The 13,084-nt window shown below is 43.6% G+C and overlaps 1 protein-coding gene across 1 annotated transcript in view; it reads right to left on the reverse strand.

Annotated features, from left to right (window-relative positions):
• The window catches only part of MB21D2 (Mab-21 domain containing 2), a 192,366-nt gene extending 181,076 nt beyond the window's left edge, over positions 1–11,290 (reverse strand). The window contains exon 1 of the mRNA XM_007948006.2: positions 11,080–11,290. Coding sequence (XP_007946197.1) covers positions 11,080–11,290 — 211 coding nt within the window. The remainder of the gene's footprint in view (positions 1–11,079) is intronic.
• Between the last annotated feature and the right edge of the window lie 1,794 nt (positions 11,291–13,084).

The raw sequence follows: 13,084 nt of genomic DNA on the forward strand, positions 1-13,084 counted from the left end.
TACTCTGTGCTACGCCCGTGCTTACCTTGCTCCTGGAGACCCGGTCCCTCTCGGGAGGGTAACAAGGGAAAGTGTTCAGTGCAGATCAGTGAGTAAGCACCAGCCCGCCCGTGCTTACCTTGCTCCCGGAGACCCGGTCCCTCTCGGGAGGGTAACAAGGGCTCCAACTATATACATGACTCCTTTAAATGTAGCAAAGATAAGCCAGGGATTCTTCAGTCTTCAGCATGTGGAAGAATATGTCAAGGACCATAAAAGGGGAGCAAGGGTTAAGAGGAAAGGTAATTTTTTTTTTTTTCTTCCTCCTTGGAGAGATGTAGGAAGGCTTCAAGAATCAAGAGGCACTGAAGTGGGAGAGAAGAGCCAAGCAGAGCTAAGGTGTCAGAGGTAGTACACAGAAGCTGTGGTTCTTAACTGTTTCAGTGCTATGGATCTTCTTGGCAGCTGGAGAAGCCTGTGTGTGGACTCCTAAACAGAATAGTATATTCAAATGAATATGATCAACTCGACAGGAATTCAAAGAAAAACAATATTAAAATATAAAATATGTTTTAAAAATAAATTTGTAATAAAGCAATATAAGTGACTCTTTATTAATGCATTAAATAACAAAACCTATCCCAAAAAACAAACCAAACTCACTGCCATCAAGTTGATTCCAACTCATAGCAACCCTGTTAGGTTTCCAACATGGTAAATCTTTATGGAAATAGATTGCCCAGTCTTCCTTCCTTGGAGTGGCTGGTGGGTTTGAACTGCCAACCTCTGGTTAGCAGTCAAAACACCTTAGGCCCTGCGCCACCAGTACGTCTTACAAAATTTATCAGCAAGTTTAATATCCACCTTAATTTCAAACCAGAAAACCAGCCACCATCAAATCTATGGTAACTCCGTGTATGTCACAGTAGAGCTGTGCTCCATAGAGTTTTCAACGACTAAGTTTTTGGAAGTAGATTACAAGCCTTTCCCTGTGAAGGTCCTCTGGGTAGATTCGTACCTCTAACCTGCTGATTAGCAGCCAAATGTATTCACTATACCACCCAGGAACACCCAAACCAAACCAAAGGCAGCTATAAATTACATATACGTATCTATAACCAGTATAAATGGAAAATGCCTATGATTCCTTTTAGCAATAAAATTTAGGTACTACTACAACTACTATGAAAGAAAGTTATGCTATATTTCACTTAGAGGTTAAATAAAAATAAAGAAATAATTTTTTTTCTCATTAATTTCACAAACTCCACCTAATTATTTCCATGGACCCACGTTAAGAATCCCTGTTAGAGAAAATAGTAAAGACCCAAAAGAAGGTGGTGAAAAAATGAGGTATATTATATGGCCAAGGAGCTCTGGTGGTACGGTGGTTAAAGCATTTGGTTGCTAACCAAAAGGTCCATGGTTTGAACCCACCATGGGAGAAAGATGAGGCAGTCTGCTTCCATAAAGATTTACAACCTTGGAAACCCTATGGAGTACCTCTACTCTGTCCTATAGGGTTGCTATACATCAAAAAGACTCCACAGCAGTTCGTTTTGGTTTGGTCACGTGACCATGTAGAACATGCAAAGGCATAAATGGCATTGAAATGCAGACCAAACCCTCAGAACCAACACGAAAGCTCATCACCCCTGATTATTAAATTACTTGGAGATGATGCTCCAAGTTCCAGAATAACATCTTCTTTTGGAATAAAAGATAAATGAAAGAAGTTGGGAGACTATTCCACAGGTTTCAGGTTATAGCTCCTCTTTCAAAGTATTGTACATGACAGCCTATTGTTAATTTTTTTAAAAGCACTTTTTCCCTACTATGATTTCTGTTATATAAAACTGTATACGTGGAAATGTGTGGATACAAACGTGTATAATCATAGATGGCCAGTAAAATACACACCAAAATACTAACATTGATTAGAATTTGGGGATGATTTTATTTTTTTCTTCAGATTTTCCATAATTGGAGAATGGGTCAAAAGACTTCAAGAGACTTATTTAGTATAAGTACACACATCATACATTATAAAAGCTAGTACTAAAACTTAGAAATTTCCTTTTACACTGTACACAAATTTTCAGATTCAGTATTCCATGAAGCAGGTATAATCATTAGCCTCCACCAGACAAATTCGGAAACTAAGGCTCAGAGTCTGCTAACTGACTTGTCCAAAGTCACATAACAAGAACATGGAGGACACAGGGCTAGAATCCCAGTCTCCTGCTCCCCCCCCCCCCCAGAAAGCAGAATATTGCCATTTTCATTAAAAAGCTACAGCTTTGGCATTAGCCTGACCTTGGATTAAGTCCCAGCTATCCCATTTACTTATTGGTCAACTTGAGCAAATTCCTGATTCTATCCAATCCTTGGGTTCCCTGTATCTCAAAGGGTCCAGTTGTTGTTGTCATGTGCCACTGAGTCAGATCCGACTCACAGTGACCCCTCCTTGGGTTTCCAAGGCAGTATCACTACAGAAGTAGATTGCCCAATCTTCCTTCCAAGGAGTAGCCAGTGGGATTGAACCGCCAGACTTCTGGTTAGCAGTAAAGTGTGCCTTTGACAGAATGATACAAAGCCCTTACCACAACACTGACATAGAGCAAGTGTTCAACAAACAATGGCAAACACCAGTATTATCCCAATCTACTTTTGCCTCCTTGCCTCTGTTCTAGGTAGACAGTCTTCAATATTACCTTTCAGGAGCCAACAGACATCTCATCGTGTGGCTTAGCAGCCTGGTTCTGGTCTCCAAAGTCAACTGGGGTCATGCTCATTGTGCTTAAGAACAGCTCCCTTGGATGGGACAAGGATAACATGAGGACTAACTGGATAAGATATAGCAGTGCTGAGCAGCCAGCTTGGTAATCTCATGGGATTCAGATTCTTTAAGTCTGAAACAGGACCTGAGATTTTGAGCCACTGATGTGCTCCCCAGGAGAGTCTCAAGGGCTAACAATACCCAATGACAAGTTCTGTTGGACAAGATAAGACGGAATCTAACACTTCTGTGAGCACAAAAGCAGTCCAGCCTAATCCCAAGCAATACATTACCCAATGGGAAGCACAACAAGGAACTATGGTGTGATGGGGTGAATTAATTTTACATGTGAGAAGGACATGAATTTTGGAGGCCCAAGGGAAGAATGTATGAATTGCATTGTGTGCCCCAAGACCATGTGTTATAAATCCTTGCCCTTATACCACTTGGAAAGAGGGATTTCTTTTTGATGCTAATGAGGCCATGTCAGTGTAAGATGTGTCCTAAACCAGTCACTTTTTCAGATATAAAATATCAGGCACAGAAGAAAGGAAACAAAGAGGAGCATACAAGCCACATAAAAAGAATCAAGGATCAGAAGCTGAAAGAGACAAAGATCTTCTCCCACAGAGGACAGGACAGAAAACCTTCCCCTAGAGTTGCAGCCCAGAATTCAGACTTCTAGCCTCCTAAACCCATTACTGTAAAGTTGATTCAAATTCATAGTGACCCCAAAGGACAGCGGAGAACTGCCCCAGAGTTTCCATGGTTGTAATCTTCACACAAGCAGACTACCACATCTTTCTCCCACAGAGCAGCTGGTGTGGTTGAACTATCAACCTTTTTGTTTAGCAGAAGAGTGCTTTAACCACTGTGTCACCAGGCCTCTTTAGCCTACTATACTGTGAGAAAATTAACATCTGTTCATGAAAGCTACATTTGTGGTATTTCTGTTATAGCAGCACTAAGAAACAAAGACATACAGGATGACCCAGAATCAACAGTTCTGTGGTTCTTCTCCCAGGAAGGAAGGGTAGAAACTTCCCAGAACCATGAAGACAGAACTGAAGTCAACCCATACAACAAGCAAAACTAAAGGTTCACAGGCACCTCTCTGCACTAGGTGTCTAACTTTTTCAGAGCTGGAATAGACTTCAGAGATTATTTTGTCCATTATTTAGATATAATACATTAAATCCAAATCCACTCCCATCGAGTCAATTCCCACTCACAGCAACACCATTGGATTTCTGAGGCAGTATACCTTAATGGAAGTAGATTGTGCCATCTTCCTTCCATGCAGTGGCTGGTGGGTTTGAACCACAAACCTCCTGGTTAGCAGTCAAATACCTGAGGCATCACATGACCAGAGCTTCTTATACAATAAACTCTAAAACTCAAACTCACTGCCGTCAAGTTGGTCCTGACTCATAGCGACCCCTGGGCAGCATCTCTACAGAAGCAGATTGCCCAGTCTTCCTTCTGAGGAGTGGTTGGTGGGTTTGAACCACCAGCTTTCCAGTTAGCAGTCAAATGCCTTGGTCACTACGCCCCTAGAGCTCCTAGACAATAATAATTAGTGACTAGAATTCTAAGGAATTTAGGAAGAACTTGGAAGCCCACAAAGCAACAATTCACAATGAATTCCCTCAGTAAATACTGTTGGATAAATTCATTAAGAGAAAAGCATCATTCAAACACAGGTCTTCAAAATACTTTACTCTGAACATCTAGAAAATGCCTAGGAAATGGTAGGTCTACAGCACTCAGAAGTATGTGCTATAAGTTTAGACGCAGAAGCAGCATTGGCCTTGAAGAAGATAAAAGTCTACTCTTCCTGGAATTGGTGGGTAAAGGAGAAGGAGGAGTGGTCTCCAATGGTCCTTATGAATTTATCATGGCTTTTGCATACTATCTTATCCTCAGAATCCCGCACACTGACTAGAAAACAGCAGACATCTAGTAAATATTTAAAATCATAGAAGAGAGAGACCAAGACAAAGAGAGACAAAGAAAAACCATCCTTAGTCCTGTTGTTTTGTTGTCAGGTGCCATTAAGTTGGATCCAACTCACAGTGATCCCATTGTACAATAGAATGAAACATGCCCAGCCCTGTGCCATCCTCATACAATCACTGCTATGCTCGGGCCCATGGTTGCAGCCACTGTATCAATGTATCTCATCAAGGGTCTTCCTTCCCTTCACTGACCCCACACCTTACTAAGCATGATATCCCTCTCCAAGAACTGGTCCCTTCTGATATATGCCCAAAGCATGAGAGACAAAGTCTAGCCATTCTTGCTTCTAAGAAGCATTGTGACTGTACTTCTTCTAAGATAGATTTGTTTGTTCTATGGCAGTCCAAGGTATATTCATTACTCCTCACCAACACTGTAATTCAAATGCATCAATTCTTCTGCAGTTTTCCTTATGCATTGCCTAGCTTTCACATGCATATGAAGCAACTGAAAATACCATGGCTTGGGTGAGGCACATCTTGGTTTTAGTGACATCTTTGCTCTTTAACACTTTAAAGATGTCTTTTGGAGCAAATTTGCCCAATGCAATACATCATTTGATTTCTGGAGTGCTGCTTCCATGGGTGTTAACGGTGGGTAGAAGTAAAATGAAATCCTTGACAACTTCAATCTTTTCTCCATTTATCATGATGTTTTTTCCTGGTTCCTTGCTCCTACAGGCTAGCATTCCCTAGGGGGTGGGACTTTTTGGTTGTCTAACCCACAAGAGCTTTGAGAACTGACATCCTAGTACAGTGGATAAGCCTGACAATTTAAGTCAGACATAACTGGGTTCAAAGTCAAGCTCTGTCAGTAGACCTCTTAAGCCTCCAAGTTTCATCTTTAAAGGTGTTAATATCACCTACTACACTTCTAAAAAGGAGCTTTGGTGGTGTAGTGGATAAGGCATTTGGCTGCTAACCAGAAGGTCAGCAGTTTAAACTCACCAACCACTCTGTAGAAGGAAGATGGGACAATCTACTTCTGTAAAGATTTACCACCTTGGAAATCTAATAGGGGTTTCTATGAGTTGGAATTGGCTTGATGGCAGTGAGTGTTGTCTTGTTTTATTTCGTTTTTCACTTCCAAAATAGACATAATGATACTTATCCTTACAAAGTTGTTGGAAGATTACCTGATGTAATAGATTTGCACAAAGTAGCTAGCAGAAAGCTGAGCACAGGTATATGTTTAACAAATGACAATGCATGTTGGAATTAATCATGCCCATTATAAACCAAACCAACTCCATGGCAACAAATTTTTTTATAAACCAAAACCAAATCAAATGCCATGCAATTGATTCCAATTCACAGTGACCAACACAGAGTTGAACTGTGCTCCCCAGGGTTTTCAGGGCTGTGACCTTTTAGAAGCAGATTATCAGGGCTTTCTTCCAAGGTACCTCTGGGTGGTTTTGAACCGCCAACATTTTCATTTGTAGCCAAACATTTAACCATTTGTGTCACCCAGGGACTTCCTTACACGCCATAGTCCTTCCTACAGAAATTATTCCAACTTAAATTTACTACATTTTCTAATAAAGCACATTTCTTTAAATAGATAATAAAATCACGTATGCATTCCTTTTCAGTTTACAAATTAATTTCACATTCACATACAATTCTTAAATGAGGCGTGACTGTTGGCCACAATTAATAGAGAAAACTAAGACTATACAGTCAGCAATAAGCAGCACTGGGACTGGAACTATTAATATTTTATTCTAACTATAATTTTCTCAATGAAAAATTGGAAAAGTGATCTTATTATGGAATACCATCTCCTATCTGATAGTTGGTTGTACTGTGGTGGTTTCTGTGTTGCTGAGATGCTGTAAACTTTGCCACTGTAAACTATGCAAATACTAGCAGAGTCACCCATGGTGGAGAGTTTTCAGCAGAGCTTCTAGACTAGAAGATACTAGGAATAAAGGCCTGGTGATCTACTTCCACAACTTAACCAATGACAGCTTCACGGATCACAACAGAATACTGCTAGGCAACGTGCTCCCTAGGTTGAAAGGCAGTACAGAAAAGTCACAACAATAGACTCAAATACACCAAGGATCACGAAGATGGCACGGGACCTGGCAATGTTCTGCTTTGTTATTACATAAGTTTGCCGTGAGTCACAGTCAATTCTAGGGCAACTAACAGCAACAACATTCTGGAATAAAATACCACTCAAGACATTACCTCAGATGCTGCTTATATTACAGAAATACTTAAAGCCAAAATCAAAAACAAAATTCTGAAAGAATAGGAAGCAATTGTCTAACCTAAATCAAAACCTCTCCTCTGGATTTCACATATGTATAGTTACTAGTGTTCAACAGGAGAAAGGGGAACTGTCCTCAGGTCAGGTAGACCTGAGTTTTAGTAATATCTTTACCATTTATTATCCATTCAGTATCAATTTCAATATCCTCATCTGTGTAATGGGAAAGCAAAACCTTTTCCTAAGACTGTGTGAGGATTAGTTCCCAACACCAAGAAGGCAACCAATAAATGAGCATCTACACTAATCACCATCCATGGTTGGTGTGTGGGTTAAGTGACCGTTGTCTCCCGCCTTTTCTAGATTCTGAATACCCCCTTGTCTGCATCTGTTCAATGGGAATACAACCAGCCTCCCAGCCGACCTCACCAGGGAATGAAGATAACAAAAGAGCTGGCAGAGACATTATGCAAATACTAAATATTATTAAAACATTAATGAACTCTGGCAATTTCCCTGAATTTTGATAAATAGCATTTATTATGCACTGCCAGCCTCTCATACAATCTGGGCTCTCAAATATTAACTAGATAATAACAGCAATCATTTTCCTAAAAGACCTAGGTGTAGTGAAATAGGAGTGAGTCTAGATGATTCCAGCTAAAACCTGCCTCCAAAGGAATCAGAATCTCTGGACAAAAAGAGAATGTTGGGAGAGGCCATGGAGATCACAGTGACCATGGTGACCACAAGTGGGCTCAAATCAGCTCCAACACCTCTCTAGAACCCCACTTTGATAGGACAGTGAGGTGAGCCTTCTTGGTGCAGAGAGGTCATAGATTATGACAACGGTCTACTATCCTGTTGCTCTTCTGCATAAAGCTGCCTCCAAACCAGACAAAATGAAAAAGATCTAGAAGGCTGTCAGGCTTCAGTCCAGGCCAACAATCTCATACAGAAAGACAATGGCTGTCCCACGCCCCTCTGCAAGTAGTCATGGAGTCGATTCCAACTCATGGTGACTCCATGTTACAGAGTGAAACTAGTGCACTGGTTCACAGGGTGCAAGTACCTCCTCCAACCACCACTACCCCTCACCCAAAAAAAGCAGTGCTATCCACAACTCCATTAAAGAAGCTTTTACCAGATTCCTCTGACATTGTATCTGTGTGAAGGGATAATGTTTTTAATCTTTTGACAATCCTCAGGTGCAGCTCAAAGGCAAGCAGAACAAAGCTGGGATGACTCCCCCACACAAGGCCCAGAAATGATGGCCTGGAGCCATTCAGTGGTTGTTGTTATGTACCCTCCAGTGGGACAGACTCATAGCCACCCCTCCTTGGGTTTTAGAGGCAGTATCATAGGGAAGTAGATTGCCCAACCTTCACCTTAACATACCACAGTCATTAAGATGCTTCATTTGCATATTCATGGAAATCCAAGGCTGTGACAAGTGAAACAAAGTGCACAAAAAGAGATTTTGTTTTTTTTAAGTCAAGCAAAAATCTGCTTTGTTGTTGTTATGTGCCGTCAAGTCAAACCCAACTCATAGTGACCCCTCCTTGGGTTTCCGAGGCAGTATCACTACGGAAGTAGGATTGCCCAACCTTCCTTCCGAGGAGTGGCTGGTGGGTTTGAACCGCCAGCCATCTGGTTAGCAGGCAAGTGTCTTAGCCACTATGCTACCAAATCTGCTTTAGGGAAGGTAAATCCATAGAGGGACCCATGCTGTCACCAAACTCTCATTTATCTGGAGTAGCCAGCACCTCACTAAAGAAAGCAAGGAACTCACAAATGGATGCAGCACCACACGCAGGCAAGCTCATTTCACCATCTGCCTTCTAGTGTCCAGAGGGATAAAAGGCTTAAATGACACTCTCCTCAATTTTCTCTCCTGCAGGTGGAAATATCAAATTCCCAGGAGCAAGAAGGACTTCTATTGCAAAGTCAGTTGAGTAAAAAGGAACAGAAGTAAATTTTGTTTACCTGTCAACACAATGCCACCAGTGACATTAAATACATGTGTAAGTTAAAGGTTCTAGCATAATGCAGTTTTCATATCTGGATAAAGGCTTTGTTATTCAGTGTGTCAGCTATGTATTTAAAGTTAAGTTCCTCATGAGATAGGCATCTAAATTTACCCCTCCTCATACCCTGAACCATTTTCTGATCCATGACTATCCTGACTTTTCAGATACCAGTACCTTTTTCTACTAAAGGACCTAGTGTAAGAGACATCAGAACTGGGTAATCATAGTACAATTGCAGACTTCCATTGTTTATGCCAAAGAGAAAGGCCATGGTTAAGCAACTTACATAACTGCCCCTGAGCCTTTTCTGTGTGTCCCCACCCTCTTGACAATTCCTGTACTGGATCTAGAATACAATTACTGTTTCAGATCTAGAAGCTTTGTAAGCTCGGTAAAATTCCCTCTGGAAGCTCACTTCCACTAGGCGAGGAATTTTTAAAATAATGATAATTAATTAATCTAAAGAGCTCTGGTAGCATAGTGGCTAAGACACTTGACTGCTCACCAGATGGCTGGCGGTTCAAACCCATCAGCCACTCCTCGGAAGGAAGGTTGGGCAATCCTACTTCCGTAGTGATACTGCCTCGGAAACCCAAGGAGGGGTCGCTATGAGTCAGGGCTGACTCGACGGCACATAACAACAACAACAAAGAGTTGAATAATCAAAAATATCAGTAGAGACCTTTTCTATTCCATACACAATCTAGGGTATACTTGGGGAGAGTGGAACAAAAGGTAAGGCAGCCTCAAGCTTTAACATGTTTCATCGAACTTCCCAAAGCGTTACACAGACGACCTAACGCTCAGTTTGTATTACCGCCACCCGCGCCCTGAGGAGAACGAAAACATAGAGTGAAGATGTCCCAAGGCAGAACCAGCAACAACTGAAACTGAGCTGAACAGAGAGGGAGGCAAATGCTCTGTCTTCCTCGGTGGCCATAAGACCCTTTCCAATCAAATTTTCCACTACCTGGAATTTACAGAGCGCACACAGAGACCCGCCGTTAGGGCAACGCTACGCTCTGGTCCAGTTCTGCGGAATGTTAACCACCTGGCCACGTACCGCAAGATAGCCACGGTGTCACCAGTGGAACTGCAGACTGCATCCAAGGCTCCCAACGACAGGGCACCTGGAGCAGGGTTCGATGTGCAAGGCCTGGTTTATTTTCCGTTAAACGCTATTCAACAATCGGTTTAAGGACCCGTAGCTGCGGGTCTGGACGGCATTATTTCCTTCCCTTCTGTATCTTCCAGGTTCGAAACTCAGGACATATATTTTGGACAATACAAAAAGGAGGCTGACGCTTCTCGGGATCAGATCTCAGCCTGGTCATTTTCGAGCTGAGGGTTAGGAATTTCGAGTTCAGCAAGAACCCGAAAGAAGCACCGGAAATGCTTCCAATCTCTTCAAAGGGAAGTCTATTTGCAAATCAAAGTTGCAGGAACTCCGGGAGCCCAGCCTACTTCTGTGGGTTACTCGGGAACACCCAACAAGTTTGGCCACCGGAGACTCGGCTTGACAGCGCCACGGCGCAAGACTAGAGAAGAAACTTGTCGCCCGGGCGCTGAGCCAGAGCCCCTAAGTCGTCGGACCCACGTTCAGGAGAGGACCCGAGACCTCGAGATAGGAAGGTGCAAGTCAGGCTCCGGGAGCAAAAGGCGCCACCGAGTCTCACCTGGACCGCGCTGCTTCCAGGGGCTTCCCCCTACACTGAGACTTTTCTTCAGGAACACCTCACCTGCCTACCACCCCTGGGCTGGTGAAAAATTAACAAAAGAGTCAATGAACCAAGAGAAAAATGAGAGATTTCAAGCGAAGTACAGTAAGCAGAGAAGGGAAAGCACCTCAGCCAGCGACGGAGAAAGAAGGGAAGAGGCGGGACAGAGATAGGTTATACCCCAGGCACCAGGATCCAGTAAGGAAACCCAGCAAGAGAGCGCCAGAAGGGAGAATGGGTTTTCTACCCCTGTCCCATCACTCGCGCACGCACACACACGCGCACACACACACACACGCTAATACTCACACATCTCCCCTTTTTTCCTCCTTACCCAGCATGGAAAAGATGAAATCCTTGGCTGTGTGAATCTCCAGCGCTCTCTGGTCATCATATTCCCGTTGGTCGTGCTTCGTGAATTCTTGGATGAGTTTGTTCAATTCCTCCACCCGAGCTCCGGACCTGAAATCCAGCTCCGGGAACGAAGGCTTGTTGTTACAGCCCAGGGAGGCTGCCTTGCTGGCGGTGGGAGCCGCCATCTTCATGCAAAACGCGCTGAGTAGCAGCTCCGCGGCGGCAGCAGCACCCACCCCCGCCCCCCACCCCGCCCCCCTGGGCCTCCTCCCCTCGCCTGCTCCCTGGCTGTCGCCCGGGCCGGTGGGCGTGCTGGCGGGCAGGCGTCTGGGCGGGCTGTCCTCCGCTCTGTGCGCTCCGGGCGTCCCAGCTTCGGGAGGAGCTGGACTGCAGCGAGGGTGCGTGTGTGGCCCCGACACCCTTTCCTCCGGCCCCACGCCCGCCCGGATGCTGCGGGTCCCTGCCCTCCCCTGGCCTTAGCTGGCAGCGGAGACAACGGTAGTAGAGCCAACTGGAGCCTCCCCCAGGGCGAGGAAAGTGAAGTGGAAACAATGTGAAATTCACCAGCTCTGAAATCAACAAGCTGCCGGCTCCAGTGTTACGGAGCCAGCACCAGCGTCCCATTTAAAGGGACAGCGCACCCAGTGGAAAGAAAAATAAATAAATGACAGAGGGCTGTGCGTCTCTGCCACTTGCCAATCTGTATTCGGGCAGACGCTCGAGGTGTGGACGTATTTTTCCTCCACCTCCACCCTCCACCCCTTTGGGGGCAGGGCTTGCCGAGCATGTTCAAAGAGAAAGGAGTCTTCCTCCGTCTGATTTTAAGGGCGGTGTCCTGGGCAAGAATGTCAACACCTTTTCCCATTTCTATCCCAAGAACTCCCGTGCCTTTAGGTGGTGAAAGAACCTGACCTAAAGAATATGAAACCTATCTTATGCTCTTTTTTTTTGGCCTAAATTGTCAAGCATATTTTTAAAAGATGCCCACGCTGTCCCATATGGACACTCATTAGCCACGAAAGTATCCCTACCTTTGCCCCAGGTAATTAATTTTCCTGCATAACAACCTATTCAACTTAACAAACATAATGAGTTAATGAAGTCCAAACGCTCTTATGTAAAGGCAGAAACGGATGAGTGGGTGTGGGGGAGGGGGAACAGAATGAATTGCCCCAGGTTCCAATGAATGTTGAATGACTTGGTGAAAATTCTCATTCAACAACCACAATTTGAGCACTCATTATTTGCCAGGCACAGTGCCAGAACCTAGATAGACAGTGATAAAGCAAAAGACATGGCTCTTGTGGTAGAGTTACACTTACTTGACAAGGCAGGTCTCATCTAAGTCACAGTCCTTTAGACAGAAAAGGATCTCTGAGATCTTTTTAGTGTTTATTAAGTATTTGACTCAAAAAATAAGAAGGCCCATTGACTCTTAGAAACCAAGATCATCTTCCTCCCTAATTCTTCAAAATATTTTCTCTGTCCCACAGTCCCTGGTTTAGATGAAGCCTTTTTCATTTTTTACGTGAGTTCTTGGCCCAGAACACATACTGTTTTTTTATCCTTCCAAGAAAGTTGAGGCTTCACCATGGTATTTTCCTGTAAAATGGGGATAGTAATAATTCCTATCTGTTTGGTTGCTTTAAGAATCCCATGACATAAAACAGGCCAAGCACTGAGTATAATGTCTGGCATAATCAACTCTTTGTAAATGTTAGCTATTATCAGCTGCTACCATTGTTGTTAGTTCTGGTAGCGTAGTACCTAAGGCACTTGACTGCTAACCAGAAGGCTCGTGGTTCAAACCCACAGCCACTCCTCAGAAGGAAGGATGGGCCATCTACTTCCATAGTGATACCAACTCGGAAAACTAAGGAGGGGTCACTATGAGTTGGGTCCGACTTGATGGCAGTGAGGCTTTTTTTTTTTTTAACTATTGTTTTTATAAAGTTAATTCTTTCCCTTTTCCAATTTATCGTTGC

The sequence above is a fragment of the Orycteropus afer genome, unplaced genomic scaffold, assembly GCF_000298275.1.
Source record: "Orycteropus afer afer isolate SDZICR_OR568_19922 unplaced genomic scaffold, OryAfe1.0 scaffold00198, whole genome shotgun sequence".
Lineage (NCBI taxonomy): Eukaryota > Metazoa > Chordata > Mammalia > Tubulidentata > Orycteropodidae > Orycteropus > Orycteropus afer.